The sequence below is a fragment of the Camelina sativa genome, chromosome 11 (assembly GCF_000633955.1).
Source record: "Camelina sativa cultivar DH55 chromosome 11, Cs, whole genome shotgun sequence".
Lineage (NCBI taxonomy): Eukaryota > Viridiplantae > Streptophyta > Magnoliopsida > Brassicales > Brassicaceae > Camelina > Camelina sativa.
The window spans coordinates 48,872,080-48,887,145 of NC_025695.1; the positions used below are offsets into that span (position 1 = coordinate 48,872,080).

Genomic DNA, 15,066 nt, shown 5'->3' on the forward strand with positions numbered 1-15,066 from the left:
TGAAACGGGTCTGTGAATGGCATCTAGAACATGGTTTGCTTAATACTGAGAACGTGGTTGATGTGTTCCAGCTTGCGCTGCTGTGTGATTTCCCTCGGCTGAGCGTCATATCTCACCGTATGATCATGAAACACTTTAAGGAGCTTTCTGCGACAGAATCATGGACAGCTATGAAGAAAAGCCATCCGTTTCTTGAGAAAGAAGTTAGAGACTCAGTGATCCTCCAAGAAAATGTAAGTACAGTTCTGTTCAACAAAAACCTTTTGTCCCCTTGTATATATATATATATATTCAACAAACGTCTAAGTATTAAATATGTGTAAATATATAAAAACGCAGATGCGGAAAGAGAAGATCAGAAAACGCAAGGATCAGCGGATGTATTCGCAGCTATATGAAGCAATGGAAGCTCTTGTTCATATATGTAGAGATGGATGTAAAACAATAGGACCACACGACAAAGATTTCAAACCGAACCACGCACAGTGTAATTATGAAGCTTGCAAGGGACTAGAATCACTGATCAGGCATTTTGCAGGCTGTAAGCTTAAAGTTCCAGGAGGTTGCGTACATTGCAAGAGAATGTGGCAACTCCTTGAATTGCACTCACGTCTCTGTGCAGATTCTGATCGATGTCGAGTCCCTCTATGCAGGTAAACACCCAACTTAAAAAACCTTTAGAGCTGTTCAGACCAGAATCAGGGTGGTCTTATGTCTGATTTTTTTTTTTGGGAACAGAAACTTGAAAGAAAAGATGGAGAAACAGAGCAAGAAAGATGAAACAAGATGGAAACTTCTGGTGAAGAATGTATTGGGGAGTAAGAAAATCGGAGGGTCTCCTTACTTTTTACCGGTGACCAGCGGTTAAAATCCTCAATCTCAAGGTTTCACCATCTTCGAAAACCTCAAGAAGGGCGAGTATTAAGCGTTTCTTGTGATCCCCTCCTACCCTAAGAACAACAAGTGTACCATAATAAAATTGAACCAATGGAAATAATAACACAAAGATTTTGTCAGCAAAGGGTCAAAAATATCTGTAAACCGGATTTGATCCGGTTTAACAATGGTTTTGTTCTTTTAATTACTCAGTGGCAAAATTGGTAATAAGCTGAGGCATCAAAACAACACAGGAGAAGAAGAATCAAAGAATCTACCAAAAAAATTTATATAGGACCCAACTTGTTTTGTTATTTTTAATAACTCCAAAAATGGAAAAGAGAAACGAAAAGATCGTGGTGGGAAAAAGTGACGTAGAACAAGACAAAACCAATAAGAAAAGACAGAGAGAGAGAGAGGACGTGGTACTAGTGTACACAATCTCGGTCTCACTCACATCACATGTTTCTATTTCATTTATTATAAGTAAATGTTTGGGAACATTCATTGTCACAAACCCAATTCCCTATATCGTATTTTAGACCACGTATCCTTTTATATCACTTTCGTATTGGATTCTGATTCCCTTTTCTCTCTCAACAAGAACAAAAAAAAAACACACGATTCGAACCTGTCATCACTATATTTAAATTGATCTTTGTATAGTTATAAAAGCTTATAAAGGCCCAGAGTCGTGCCTTAAGTATATAAAAAAATGCATTTGCTTTAGGCCACAAAAAATTTACATAAATAATAGGCTACTTTTTTCTTAAATTAAGCTGAACATTCATTTTTATGTAATGTTATAGGACATTTTTTGGAAACAAGACTCATATCATTTACATTTATGGAAAATTTGTTTGTTTTTCCTTTGCTTAGCTACTAAATTTTGCAATTTGTTTTGAAAATAAACAATATTTCCTTTTTTATACTAAAATAAGATAAAATTTCTCTCAAAGTTAGAATGTGAAAAGCTACATTTTTTATTATTTGCCTTAGGCCTCTATTGACCTTGGCACGGTAAAAGGCCAAAGAAATAAACAACCAAAGTCAAGAAATTACGATATTTTCATATATCTATATCTATATTTAAATTGCCGACAAAAATAAAATTTAAAAAAAAAAATCTAAGAAAGAAAAAAGGGTTCCTTATTTGTTACGAAAATTTGATCATTATAGTGTTTTTGTTGTTACTCTCTAACCGTGTCCGTGTTCTCCGACTAAACCAACTCAACATCTGATATATCTCCTCCGGCACCAATTTTAATTCTTCTTTTGTCTTGGTGTAAGAAACTGTACAGCTTTTTGTTTCATCATCACGTGGAAGAGTTGCTGCTGTGTTCATCATCTGAGCTTGTGTCGTCTGGTCTTCCTTTATACCTATGAAGAACCGGTAACGAAGCTGTTGCTGATATCCTGAACGACCTAGCTGAAGCTGAGCCCATCGACGTCGACATTTCTTGCATTGTCTTCACTTCTTTACAAACGTTATCTAGGACTCCGAGAAAATCTCTCACGACCAAGAAGATTCTCAAAGGATGTGCTTCTTCTTTTGCAGCATTCCCATGGAAATACTCTGTTACTTCTTTAACCATTGACAAAGCCTTTCTTTCTCCTCCTTTGATTTTTCGAATCTCTTCTTCTGCTTCTACCAAAAACGTTTTCATCGAATCAAAGAACTTCCCTTTAGTTGTCTCTGTCTTGAGAAATGATCTGAGTTTATCAAGACCCATTTCGAGCTTTGACACGTAACTGCTCAGTACATCGAAATCCATACCCGCTGATTTTTTCACATTAACCAGATCTCTACTGAGTCCAGCAACTACTTGTAATCCTTGCTTTCTGAAATCGTCATTATTGTTTCCATGGAGGATGTTTTCGTCTTTTGTTGTTGTTGTTCCCTCAGACCTTGTGATTTCTTGGACGACAAAATGAAGCAATGTGGTTTTGCCATCAACTCCTTTGATATCTACAAGTTTTAGAAGAGTATCAAGCTTGAAGGCTTTGGCATCTCCCCGATTCGTGCCAACGTTCATTCGGTTTCCAGTCATTAGAACAGCCTCGAGGAGCTTTAGGAATAGTCTGCTTGCTTTTAGCTCTAAGCTTGCTTCCTACAAAGCAACCAAGGGATCAGAACTAGGACAAATCGTTCGAGCAATTAGATCATTAAGAGTCTTTGAGTGTAACTAACCTCTAATGTCTGGAAAGAGTTCCTTAGATACTTGACTTCTGCATCAAAGTTGGCTCTATACAACATCGCTTCAACTCTTTTGAATGCAAAAGGGATATCGAGAATGGTTTTGAGGAATCTTTCAGCTGTTCCCAGTTTCGATACATCACCAGAGTATTCTCGGAGTTTTATCTCTTCCTCCTTTGTTGGAGCCATCTTCACCAAAGTCTCTAGAAGCTCAGCACCTAAGCTCTCCGGATTACCTGATACAGTACCACAAGTATAATTAAATTAAAGTAATAGGGACCACAAATGCTCATGCATCTTAGAACAATAACGTAATGAAATCAATTGTGTTCATAAAAATTATAGGTTGGCTCTTTTTCTCCTTTACATGTGGTCTGTTTCATAAGTTGAACAATCATGTTAGAAGCAATATAAAGCAGAGATAATCATTTCATATGTCATGGCCTAAGCCTTTTTAGTATAATTCAGATTTTCACCACTGTTACCTCTGATGAGATTAGTCCCTATGATTATTATTATTATTTTTATTTTTTAAAGAGATACCATTTTATATAAAAGTGAAGAGTTTAATACAAGGGAGCTTCATAACAAAGAGTGAGTTAGTCCCTATTACTATTAATCATATCAAAAGATCTCAATTAACCCATCAAGGCATCAATACTCGAAAACTGGTTAAGTGCCAAACAGAGGAACCTAAATGTAGATAGCTTACTAACTTATCATGATCTAGGAAAATACCAAATTACCAATCCTTCCCTAAAAAACAAATCAAATTGGACGTCATTACTTACCATCCGTGAGAGCTTCGGAGACCTCTTCTCGTGTTACATTTAGTGCTCTTAAGAGAATTGCAATGTTCTGCGATTTCTTTGGATCCAGCACTCTGTTCTCACCCTCAGCTGGAGGCATCACTGACCTTTTCAGAGGTTCCTTTGGAGCTGAACTTCCCGAATTGCAACCAAAGAGATGTTCCATCCTATCCTCGTTCAATCTGTATAACACCATAAGATCATCAAAGTTAGTCAAAATTCAAATGTATGAAGCCAAACAATGTAGTAAAGAATGAAAAACCCACTGGAATGAGCTTGACTTGAGCTGGTCCCAAACAGTGGCTCGATCTGAGCTCGCTCGTACTTTGTCCCAGTGGAGTGGTTTTAACTTTGGCTTGCTTGGGTCTGTGTCTCCGTCTCCTGTTTTCTCAAGAGAACCCGCTGGTATCACATTGACCTCTTCTACAGCCTTGGAATTAGGACTTGGAGTCTTGAACGCTTGTGTTCTTGAAGGAGACGTTGTGGAAATCGTTGTTGCTTCAGAATTGGTGAGTTTCCGTAGTATCGAGAAATCTCTCGGCCGTTTCTGAGGTGGAGGAGGAGTAAAACGCGGAGGAGCAGGAGGCGGCGGAGGAGGTGGCGGTGGGGCTGGAGCCTGGACAGGAGGAGGAGACCGCCGTGGTGGAGGCAATCGTGAGCTGAGAGGGGAATTCTCTTGTGTAATGGCCTGAAACGCCGCCCTGTTCGGTGGCGGAGGAGGCTGCGAGAACTTCGGCTTGTTCTGTGAATAAGGAAACTCATGTTCATCGCTTTCCAAGCTCCTTAGAGGTAGAGATTGTACAGGCGTCGGCAGTTTCTGCTTAATCGACGGGATGATGACGTGTTTCATCTCAGGCGACCTAGAAGCTGCCGTCGCAGGAGCCGATCCAAATTTAGACCTGGGAGAAGTTCTCTTCGAGTGAGGAAGTGATCCGCCATTGCTGTTGACGGAGTGAGGAAACGCCGTGTAATAACCGTCATCGCTGCTCATCGCAGATCCGTGCGGTGTGTAAAACGCCGTGTCACGGCATTCTTCACCGGAAGATGATAAAGAAGAAGGAGATAAAGCGGAAGGAGAGTTATCAGACGGTAGCCGCGGTTGAGCTAATGGAGGGAGCGGTTGAAGCTCCGGACTCGGACGATAACGATCGGATCTCTTAACCGAATTCAATTTCCGGTACGGAGAGGAATTAACCGGTCCATTAGTTCCGCCGTTATACTCACTCGCCGATTCACGGCTCGGTTCAACGGTTCCCATATAAAGAAAAGTGGAGGACGTCGTCGTCGGTGGTACCGGATCTTCCTGAAATCTCCGAGAAGAAGCGGCATCGCCACCTCCAGTGACCAGCTTCTGAGTGTCGCTGGCATGCTTGGCTTTGTGACGGTACAAGAAGAACGCTAAAGCCGAAAGCATGCCGAGAGTGACAATTCCGACGGAGATGACGATTGCGACTTTTTTCCCCGGCTTTGCTGACTGAGTAGTCGCCGTCGGAATAGGCAAACCGCCATTGACGTCGGCGGAAACAGGAGATGGCGGAGGAGGATACTGAGTTTGCTCAGGAGTAGATGGATTCTCCGGGAAAAATGGTTGATCGGGAGGAGACGGCGTTGTTGATTCGAAATCTGGTGGTGGAGGAGAAGAAGCTTCTGGAAAAAGAGGCTGATGAAGAATTCTCCGATGAAGTTCTTCAGTAGTAGTGAATCGGTTCAAGTTCACGGCACCAACGGAAATTGAGAGGAAGAAGAAGAAGAAGAAGAAAATGGATTGAAGAGCTCTCATGGCGAATCGTGTTTAACAGTTTTACAATTATCCCCCTCTCTCTCTAAATTCATCTTCTTCCTTCTGTATTTTTTTTTTTGTTGCTTTCTCGGAAACTTTTTTTTTGGGGGTTTGCCTTTGTTCGTCAGATCGTAATCTTCAATGGAAAGGAAAAATTAAGAAATAGTTTATGGGAAAAAAATAATTAAAGAGAAAAAGGAAAAAGAAGGTGAAAAAAGGGAAAGTAATAGCAGCAGCAGAGAGAGAGAGAGAGAGGGGAGAAGAAACGAAAGTTCGTTTCGTTTCGTTTCGTTTCGTTTCGAGATCTGAGATTTATGATGCTGACGTCTACATTCCGGGGATCGTTTAATCTGCTTTTTTTTTTCTTTCTGTAAACCTCGTTAATTAGTGTGATTCCCCAAACAAATAAAACTAATCGTACGTAATAATAATGTAACGAAATGTATCTTGTATTATACGTGTGCGACAACAAACATATGTTTTTTTTTTTAAACAAATACTTCTATTTTTACTAGTCTAGCTGCTGCTGAAGTAAAAGACGACATTTTTAAAACGAAGAATAGACAGCCTAACGTTTTCACGTTTAGCGTCATGGAAATTAATTGACTAGTTTTGATTATATAATACATAAGCAATTCAAACTTTGTTATTAAAAATTAAGGATGGACTCTCATCATCGTCGTCTTGTTTGCTTTTTCTTTTTAAACACAAAATAATATATAATTTCCGCCACGTGAGATTTCTACTCAACAATCTTAATAATAGTAGTCAGTACTCCCCGTATGGTTTTTGCTGCTTAAAGACGTAAATGTCCCTTGGTATGTATTTATTAACTGAGAATGTGACTGTCCTTTTCCGTCCAACGTAGACATTTTCAAGTTTTGTTTTCGCTGATTTCAAGACGACGACGCAGGAAAAAGACACGTAACATACCTCCATCGTCGACTTTTTCGATCTTATTGTATTTTTCCCTCTGATTTACGAAAAAAAAAAAAAAAACAGATCTAGTCCGGCTGATTCTGTAGAAGGAAGCCAATCCTCGGTGGTCCAGCTCCACCGTAGATCAGAATACATATTTGATATGGGACAACAACTCTAATTTTCAAAAGACTCTTTTAAGTTTTTTTTTGCTTATCAAACAATTTTTTTCGAGTGTAGAAATAAATTGTTAAAGTGTCGGTTGTTTTTAGCTATATTCAATCATTCATTAAAATACGAAAGTCTCCATTGTACTGCTTGTGTTTTTTTTTTTTGGGCACTATTTACTTTACTATTCTAACAAGGAATTTTCACATACAGAAATAAATTATTGTACACGATATAAGTAAACGTATAAATCAAGTTTATAGCGAATCTATGGTAAGAAAAATTTATAGTGAATAAGAAAAGAAAAGAGGAAGAAAGAAGAAGACCCATACATGTAATTTTGGAATAAAGTGACACAACGGGCTTAACGTTACATCCCTATCTTTTTTTATCTTTTTCTCTCTTTTTATTTTTGTCTTTTATATTCTTTCAGTTTTCTTTAGCTTCATTCTTTTTTTTTTTGGGTATAAGAAAAATAAATGATGTATGAGCTCCACCGACTCTCATTCTGTGTTTTTATGTATATTAATGGTAATGGTGAAATAGTTATTGTAATGTTAATTGAGGGGTCAACCACACGCTCTCTTGCGTTTTGCTTTATTTTTGCTTTTTTTTCTTTCGTTTTTTATTTTTGTTTTTGGTTTTTTACAAATAACTTTCTCATTTTCTTTTAGAATCTTTAAAACTTTTTCTATTTGCTGGGGATGCCCATTTTTTATTTTTCCTCATAATTACAATTGTGCCCTAAATCTCTTCTCCTTTAACTAAAGAATAACGCAGAAACGTTAGTGAGAGTAGTGACTAATACAAAATCATGAGGTTCAATCTAAAATAGTAATTTTCCTTCTTATTTTTCAGATTTATTTATATATTTAGGTAGAAATTGCATGTGCATTTGTCAATAAGAAGAAACAAATATTCCTCTTGGCCAAAATAAATAAATATTCCTGAGAGGATAAAAAACTTTTCTTCTCTTCCACGTAAACATAAAAATCTCTCCAACGCTTGTGTTTGTGTTAAAGCTCAAGATAGACAATATTCTTCAACACAATTTGTACTCTTTTGTTTTTTCTGTCATTACTCATTATTGCCACTCTTTGATATTTTCTATTGAGACCACAAGCCTAAACCAATTTCGAATGGGGTTTTCCTTAATAGTCAAAACAAATTTCTTGATGTAGTGAAACTAAATTAACGTTTGATAAGACTATTACTAGCATGTAATGATACCGACAAATCAGAGAGGTTCATGGGTCGGATGGGTCAATGCTTGGATTTTAATACACTGTCATCTCTCTTATTCGTTAGTTAGTTTATTGTTTGGGTTAATTAAATATTAATTTGAGGTGGTAATCATGATAAAGCTACTCGACAAATCCCTTGCTAGTGTTGTCATAATGATTATGACAGGATTATTCAAAACGTTCAAAGTAATTTTAGAATCCCACACACCACTCTTCACTTAATAATATCAGTCTAATCAGTAATCACAAGCCTTTTAAATAAAATAACTCGAAATGGGAGCTTTTAAATTGATCGTTCGGATAAAGTTTCCTTTTAAGAAGAAAACTATAAATGGCTGAAACTTGGACGAAGAAGCAAAAAATCAGATGTCTAGTCAGGCCCATATTCTAGCTTTAAGAGAGGCCCTAAGTAAAGCCCATAATTGCCGAACCATCTTAAGGCTACCGATAATACGCCGTCGTCTTAATTTATAGCTGTAAAAGCTTATCAAAATGTTTATTATATCAGAAGCTTATCAAAATGTCCCACGATGTTTGTGCCTGCCGTGTAATTTCCCTCTTCTACAAAATTCTCTAAAACGGCAACGTTTTCAGGATATTCAACGCTCTATTGATGTTTAGGACTAGAGCTAGACCCTTTGAAAAACAAATGTCTTCATCTCAATAAATCGAATTCACTCTAACACGAAATCAAACTACAACGATCGATCATAATTATAACCCTGAAGGCCTGAACCATAATTCAATGTTTGTAGAAGCTCTATTTGAAGCTTATCTTGTGAACACTCAATAGTCTTGTCTTGTGCTCTGTTACCACCAAAGACACGTGTCGCAATGTACGGTTTCTTAAAACAGAACAGTTCAACGTATTCAACGCCATTATTTTCCATGTCAGACCACTTTATAGTCAGCAAGCAGCAAGAGCAGCACAACAGTCACTGTGTAACATTAATCTTCCTTTTTCTTTTTTTTTGTTTTTCCTTAAAAGTATTAAACGACATTATTTGATTCTTCCTCTGCACTCTAAAGAAAAACCCATCTTTTATAAACTTCTCATGTGCTGAGAAAGAAACCAAAAACCACAAGGAAAGAAAGGAAGGAAGCTGTGCCAAAGGCAAAAATGGGTCGTCTTCTTTACATTTTCTTCTTCATTGCCTTTCTCGGTTTTGCAGGTAACAAAACCACAAACAAAAAAAAACGCTAAAGATTGTTTGTTTTTTTTATTGTGAACTCATAGCTAATAATAATCTTTGTATGCAGGAGCTGGTCAAGAATCAACACCCATTGAAGCTCTAAACCTGCATCACAAAGTCCTTCAACTTCCTCAAACTACTGATCTTGATCTCGCTGTTTCAGTGAGCGACAACAAAACCATTACCGAGATTTCCTCTAGTATCATAAAGGCTGAGACTTGGCTTAAAACTCATGTCCTCTCTCGTTACCCTACCATCAAAATCACCACCATTGTTGTCTTTTTCCCTGATTCTTGCCACCAAACCACACAACACAAACCCAGCTTTGATCTAGCTCTGACTTCTTTGAAAAACATTTACCACTCTCTCACAAGATGGGGTCTTGAGAAGAACATCAAAGTCTCCTTTGGCTTCTCTTACCAATGCTTAGAAAACCCAAAAAGCTCAGAATTGTTCAACCCTGTTCTCATCTTCCTCAAGACCATAAACTCAACTTTCACCATAAACCCACCCCTAAATTTCCTTTCTTCACCTGACAATCATCTAGATTTGCTTCATTCCGTGGAAAAGTTGGGATCTTTGAGCTTCAACAAGGTCAATTTCTTAAACCCTGAACCAGAAGAAGTTACTACAAGGAGAAATCTCAGATCTTTAATCAACGTTAGCAGCAAATTCACAATCTCTTTCCCAACACTACCCTCTCCATCACCAGAGAACTCACCAATTCACTCCTCAATCGGATCTTCATCTCCACCAACAGTATCCTATTTCCCTGAACCTCCACAATACACGCCGGAGCAATCTCCGATTTCATCTCCTCCCCAGTTTCCTCCTCTACCGAACCAAAGGAATCAAGGGATCTCTCTTCCGCCGCCGTGCCTTCCTACTCATCCGGCGCCGTCGCCTTCTCCGGTGAAGAAGAAAGACGTGGAAGGACTATGGTGCGTGGCGAAACCGAGCGTAGCGGCAGAGACATTGCAACAATCTTTGGACTTTGCGTGTGGACAAGGAGGAGCCAATTGCGATGAGATTAAACCTCACGGGATATGTTACTATCCAGACACAGTCATGGCTCATGCCTCTTACGCTTTCAACAGTTACTGGCAAAAGACTAAACGAAACGGAGGCACTTGCTCTTTCGGTGGAACCGCCATGCTTATCACTACTGACCCTAGTAAGATTCGATAGTGCAGAGTTCACATTTACCTTTCAAGATTCGATAGTGCAGAGTTATGAAACTTTGATTTTGGTACCGCAGGTTATCAGCATTGCCGGTTTATTCTGAGTTGAGATATGTCAGCCATTGAAGATCTAATCTACCACGGAAGCGATATGAAGAAGACGATTAAGGGAAAAATAATTTTAGTTTCTAGTGATCGATCGCTAGTTTTATTAATTTAATCATCGTTACAAAACTATGTTTATCATTTAGGGTTCAAGTTAATTTTTGTTACTTTTTAAGCCGTTTATTCGGCCCAGTTGTTACTATTAATGGGCTTTGTTTTACGATTATGGGGCCTTTCTGTGTAGGAAAAACGGGAAAAAAATAATCACCCAAATTTATATCAGAGCCAGGTTTCGATCCTGGGACCTGTGGGTTATGGGCCCACCACGCTTCCGCTGCGCCACTCTGATATTTGCTAATATGTCTCTACCAGTTATATATTTATAAGAATCAATACTTCTTTGGGCTCCTCTGTTGCTGTTGACTTGATGGGCAATTTGTCTATCTACCAAATTTCATTTTTTGTTTAACTCGTATTTTAAAACTTTACGACATTTTTATAGGACTTTCTTTTAGCTTCTTCTATAAATCCGCGTAGAAGATATCCCAATATTCTTCTGCATAAGGACAGCTTATAAGATAGATATTCGTTGAAGCTATGTTTTGGCAGTTGAATATTGACTAAGTAGACAGAAACTGTTATGAGTAACGACGAGACCCACTTCATAATACAACAACAAACTCGACGACTTAAAGACTTACTCCACTTTCTTTCTTTTATCTCCGTCAACGACCCCCAATTGTTATTTTACGCATTGTTTAATTTTCTTCTTTATATTTTTTTTTTATAACATATAATTGTGTGTTTAGTTGGTGGCTACTGACTAGTGGGCAAGTCTTACAAACCCCAAACTCACGTACATTCTTTTGAGAGAATCAAGTGTGCTATTATTATTATTTGAAATGAATATAACAAACCAAAATCGAAGATAATAAATCAAAAACATAGATAGTGTGTGTGACGGTGTTGACGGTGGTGCAACGAAGTGTCAACCTCATGTTAGCCTGAGCCTTAGTCTCGTACTGACTTTAACTGTCCACCGAAAAGTTCCACCATTCTTGTTACGACACGTTGTCCAACAGAAGAATCCAGCCTTCTCAAAGCCAATGAGGAAGTGCCAGATAAGCAGTATCCCCAATGCCACCACATATCACAAACCGAGAAAAGATTATACTCCAGAGTGGCAAAAGCTTCTTCTTCTTTCTTCTTCTTCTTTCTTCTTCTTTTTGTTTATTTTTATTTTAAATACAACTCCGAAGATATGGCACTCCATTTCAAGAACAATTGTCTTCCTAATTTTAATCTTTACATCCCTAATCGACGTTATTCTTTACTTTAATTGTATAAAAGTTTGGGTGACTACTACCCCGGAAAGTATCATATTAGAATCAGCTTGGAAGTCATACAAATTTGGACATATATTTAACTAAAAATCCTTTGAAGAGTTCCCAATCAAATAGGTGGAAACTTCGTTTTCTAAAGTAGGATAAGTTAAAGGTGATTGATTCATATAGTTGAGATTTGAGGGGGATAAATAAGAAAATGCAAGTTGCTAAAATAAAACATTGAACCAGCATGAAAACGAAAGTTGTGAACCCCTCAAAAAGTTATAGGATCGATAGAAAGTTTCGAGTGATGACATAATTAGCTTAGTAAATAAACCTCGAAATCGTGTTTTTGTTGACACTTTTTATATTTTGAGGAGTGGTTATTAAACTTTTACAATCCAACATAAACACTTATCTCAACATAATTCTGGCAGTTTCTGACTAAAAACACTGCATTGACTTGGCAAATAATTCATCTAATACTCCAAAATTAATGACAACATCTTTTTATGTTTAATATAAAAACAAAGGAATTTAATGGATTGAAGAAAGCAAGAGCAGCACCACTTGATCACTCATAGCCCACGTTCCCACTCTCAATCCCAATTCTAAAGATTTGTTACATAATATATATATCTATAAATCAAAACCAACACTCAAAAAACACAACACAAACACAAACACAAGACGTGCTCACAATACACCACACACTTCACTCTTTTTTCTTCTTCTTAAATACCTCAAAATTAAAAGAACCACATGGCTCTCGAGACTCTCAATTCTCCAACAGCCACCACCACAACCACCGCTCGCCCTCTTCTCCGGTATCGCGAAGAAATGGAGCCGGAGAATCTCGAGCAATGGGCAAAAAGAAAACGCACTAAACGTCAGCGTTTTGATCACCATCATCAGAATCAAGAAACGAATACAAAACTCCCTTCCGAAGAAGAGTATCTCGCTCTTTGTCTCCTCATGCTCGCTCGTGGCTCCACCGTACAATCTCCTTCTCCGTCACGTCCTTCACCGTCCGATCAACGAGACTACAAGTGTACGGTATGCGGGAAGTCTTTTTCGTCTTATCAAGCCTTAGGTGGACACAAGACGAGTCACCGGAAACCGACGAACAACAACAGTACTATCATCATCACTTCCGGTAACCAAGAACTGTCTAATAACAGCAGTCACCACAGTAACAGTAACAGAGGTCCCGTTGTGATCAGCGTTACCGTGAATACTAGTAACGGTGCAGCTGGTCAAACAAGTGGAAAGATTCATACTTGCTCCATCTGTTTCAAGTCGTTTACGTCAGGTCAAGCCTTAGGTGGACACAAACGGTGTCACTATGACGGTGGCAACAACGGCGGTAATGGCAGTAGTAGCAACAGCGTTGAAGTCGTTGCTGGAGGTAGTGACGTTAGCGATGTGGAAAACGAGAGATCATCTGAAGAGAGTGCGATAGGTGGCGGCCACCGTGGGTTTGACCTAAATTTACCGGCTGATCAAGTCTCAGTGACGACTTCTTAACGTTGACTCGGTTTTGGGGAGGAAAAGTCAACTGTACTCAAGCGACGAAGGCAGGGATAGTGGATGGACGGTGAAGTTTTTTTAACGGTCGTTTCTATTCCAGTTGCTTCGGCTTGGACTGAGTCTGTAATGAAAATGATTGGAGTGGACTTGCATTTATTATTATTATTTATTTTTACAAAAGAAATGTTTATTTGTTGTTGGATTTGTTTATAGATTAGAGGAAACAATTGGGATATTGATATATTTTTATTATCTTGATTTAAAAAGAAAGTAATAATAATGCAGAGATGGATGATTGGATCGTACACGTTATTATATAGTGGACCATTCTGTAAAATTCTGAAATAAATATATAATTTAATGTCGTAATCTATACTTCATTTACTTCCGCAAGCGAAGGAAAGCCACTTGAATTCTCTGTTACTCTCACAGCTCTTAGTGATCTGTTCCTCCTTCACCTAAAAACTATATAATACGTCAATAAATGTCTGTCATATTTTCCAGTTATAATACTATTTTTGTAACGTTTGGTAACAAAGGCTTAATCTGATCGATTAAAAACTGAAAACATTCTGACTTGTTTCATACTGATTTACTTGAAAATTTCCACTTAATTAGTTTAATTAATGATTTTTTCATCTTAATTTTTTTTATAAAATATAAAATCATTATGGTTTTGACAACGCAGTGGACCGTCGTCAAGTATTCCCGAATGGGCCCTAGCAGTAATATAAGAAAGAGATCAGCCAGCTTAAGAAGCCCATATATATTTCTTTGATGGCCCAATAGTGCAAAGCAGAAATCTATATTTCGATGTTAAATTTTGTAACTTTATTTAATCGATAACAAGAAATAAAATAAGGTGATATTGGGAGTAAAAAAAAAGTTGAAAACTACAAGAACTTTGACTGTAATGATTCGAACATGTTACCAAACACGGGATATGAATCAGCATATATGCATGCATTCGATCTTGTTTGTCTATGAGAATCTGCTTCTCCCATGTGCGCCTTCTGATATCAGTTTAATCTTGTTTTTACTAATTTAATTCACGTTACTCTCTACAATACCGATAATGAGAGACTAATTAAACGATATTTAATCATGAACTGCGTTATCATCTTACCAACAACTAATTTGATAAATTTAGCAACTCATGCTTATTAGACTTTTGATTTTATGCATATAGGTACGTAAGTATAATATATGTTCTTAGCATAAACATAATCGTACAATTAGAAATCAACTATGTTAATAGACCGTTGAATAAGTCTACAAAAGGTATATAACGGGAAATGATCTAGAGATGTAATCAATGCAATGTCTTCCAAAATATTTCAAAATGTCGCCGATATGTATTGAGGAAAATGATGGTAAACCTTTAGTTTGGATATATTATGACAAATTTTAACGTATAAATTGAGATCAAGAAACACTGACTTGATAATAAATATTTAAGATAGGACGACGACGTTGAAAAGATCTACAAAGCACATGTGGGTATGTACTAAACTACTAATGTTCAACCTTCTTTAAAAGTCCATTGACCAAAACCGTTGGAAGTAATCATATATCAAGCTTTCCCCTAACCGACCAAAACTCTTAAGAATGCCTTATCTTTCTCCATAATCATGTGACCCTCATTTTTATGTGCTCTCCTTTTGATTTTATCTCATTATTATGTTTTCATTTTTCGTTTTTGTTTAATTGTTTTACATAAAAAAAAAAAAAAAAAAAATC

At 37.5% G+C, this 15,066-nt stretch overlaps 4 protein-coding genes and 1 non-coding gene across 5 annotated transcripts; 3 read left to right on the forward strand and 2 right to left on the reverse strand.

Moving 5' to 3' along the window:
• LOC104729086 (BTB/POZ and TAZ domain-containing protein 4-like) lies at positions 3-1,127 on the forward strand (the record flags this gene model as incomplete). The annotated part of the gene is made up of 3 exons (XM_010447978.1): positions 3-233; positions 340-653; positions 739-1,127. Coding segments are annotated over 3 exons (675 nt in total), but the record flags the coding sequence as incomplete, so codon positions are not given.
• LOC104727276 (formin-like protein 6) lies at positions 1,836-5,871 on the reverse strand. Its single transcript, XM_010446340.2, has 4 exons — positions 4,149-5,871; positions 3,865-4,064; positions 3,068-3,309; positions 1,836-2,987 (listed from the first exon to the last, which is right to left on the reverse strand). Exons 1-4 carry the CDS (start codon positions 5,660-5,662, stop codon positions 2,193-2,195), a joined length of 2,751 nt encoding a protein of 916 aa, XP_010444642.1. The 5' UTR covers positions 5,663-5,871; the 3' UTR covers positions 1,836-2,192.
• Positions 8,977-10,753, forward strand: LOC104727277 (glucan endo-1,3-beta-glucosidase 13-like). Its single transcript, XM_010446341.2, has 3 exons — positions 8,977-9,164; positions 9,253-10,359; positions 10,444-10,753. The coding sequence occupies exons 1-3, from the start codon at positions 9,113-9,115 to the stop codon at positions 10,473-10,475; spliced, it is 1,191 nt and encodes a 396-aa protein (XP_010444643.1). The 5' UTR covers positions 8,977-9,112; the 3' UTR covers positions 10,476-10,753.
• On the reverse strand, positions 10,749-10,820 carry TRNAM-CAU. Its single transcript has one exon. It is a non-coding gene; the product is annotated as a tRNA-Met (tRNA).
• LOC104727278 (zinc finger protein AZF1-like) lies at positions 12,346-13,638 on the forward strand. The gene has a single exon (XM_010446342.2). The coding sequence runs from the start codon at positions 12,559-12,561 to the stop codon at positions 13,321-13,323; it is 765 nt and encodes a 254-aa protein (XP_010444644.1). The 5' UTR covers positions 12,346-12,558; the 3' UTR covers positions 13,324-13,638.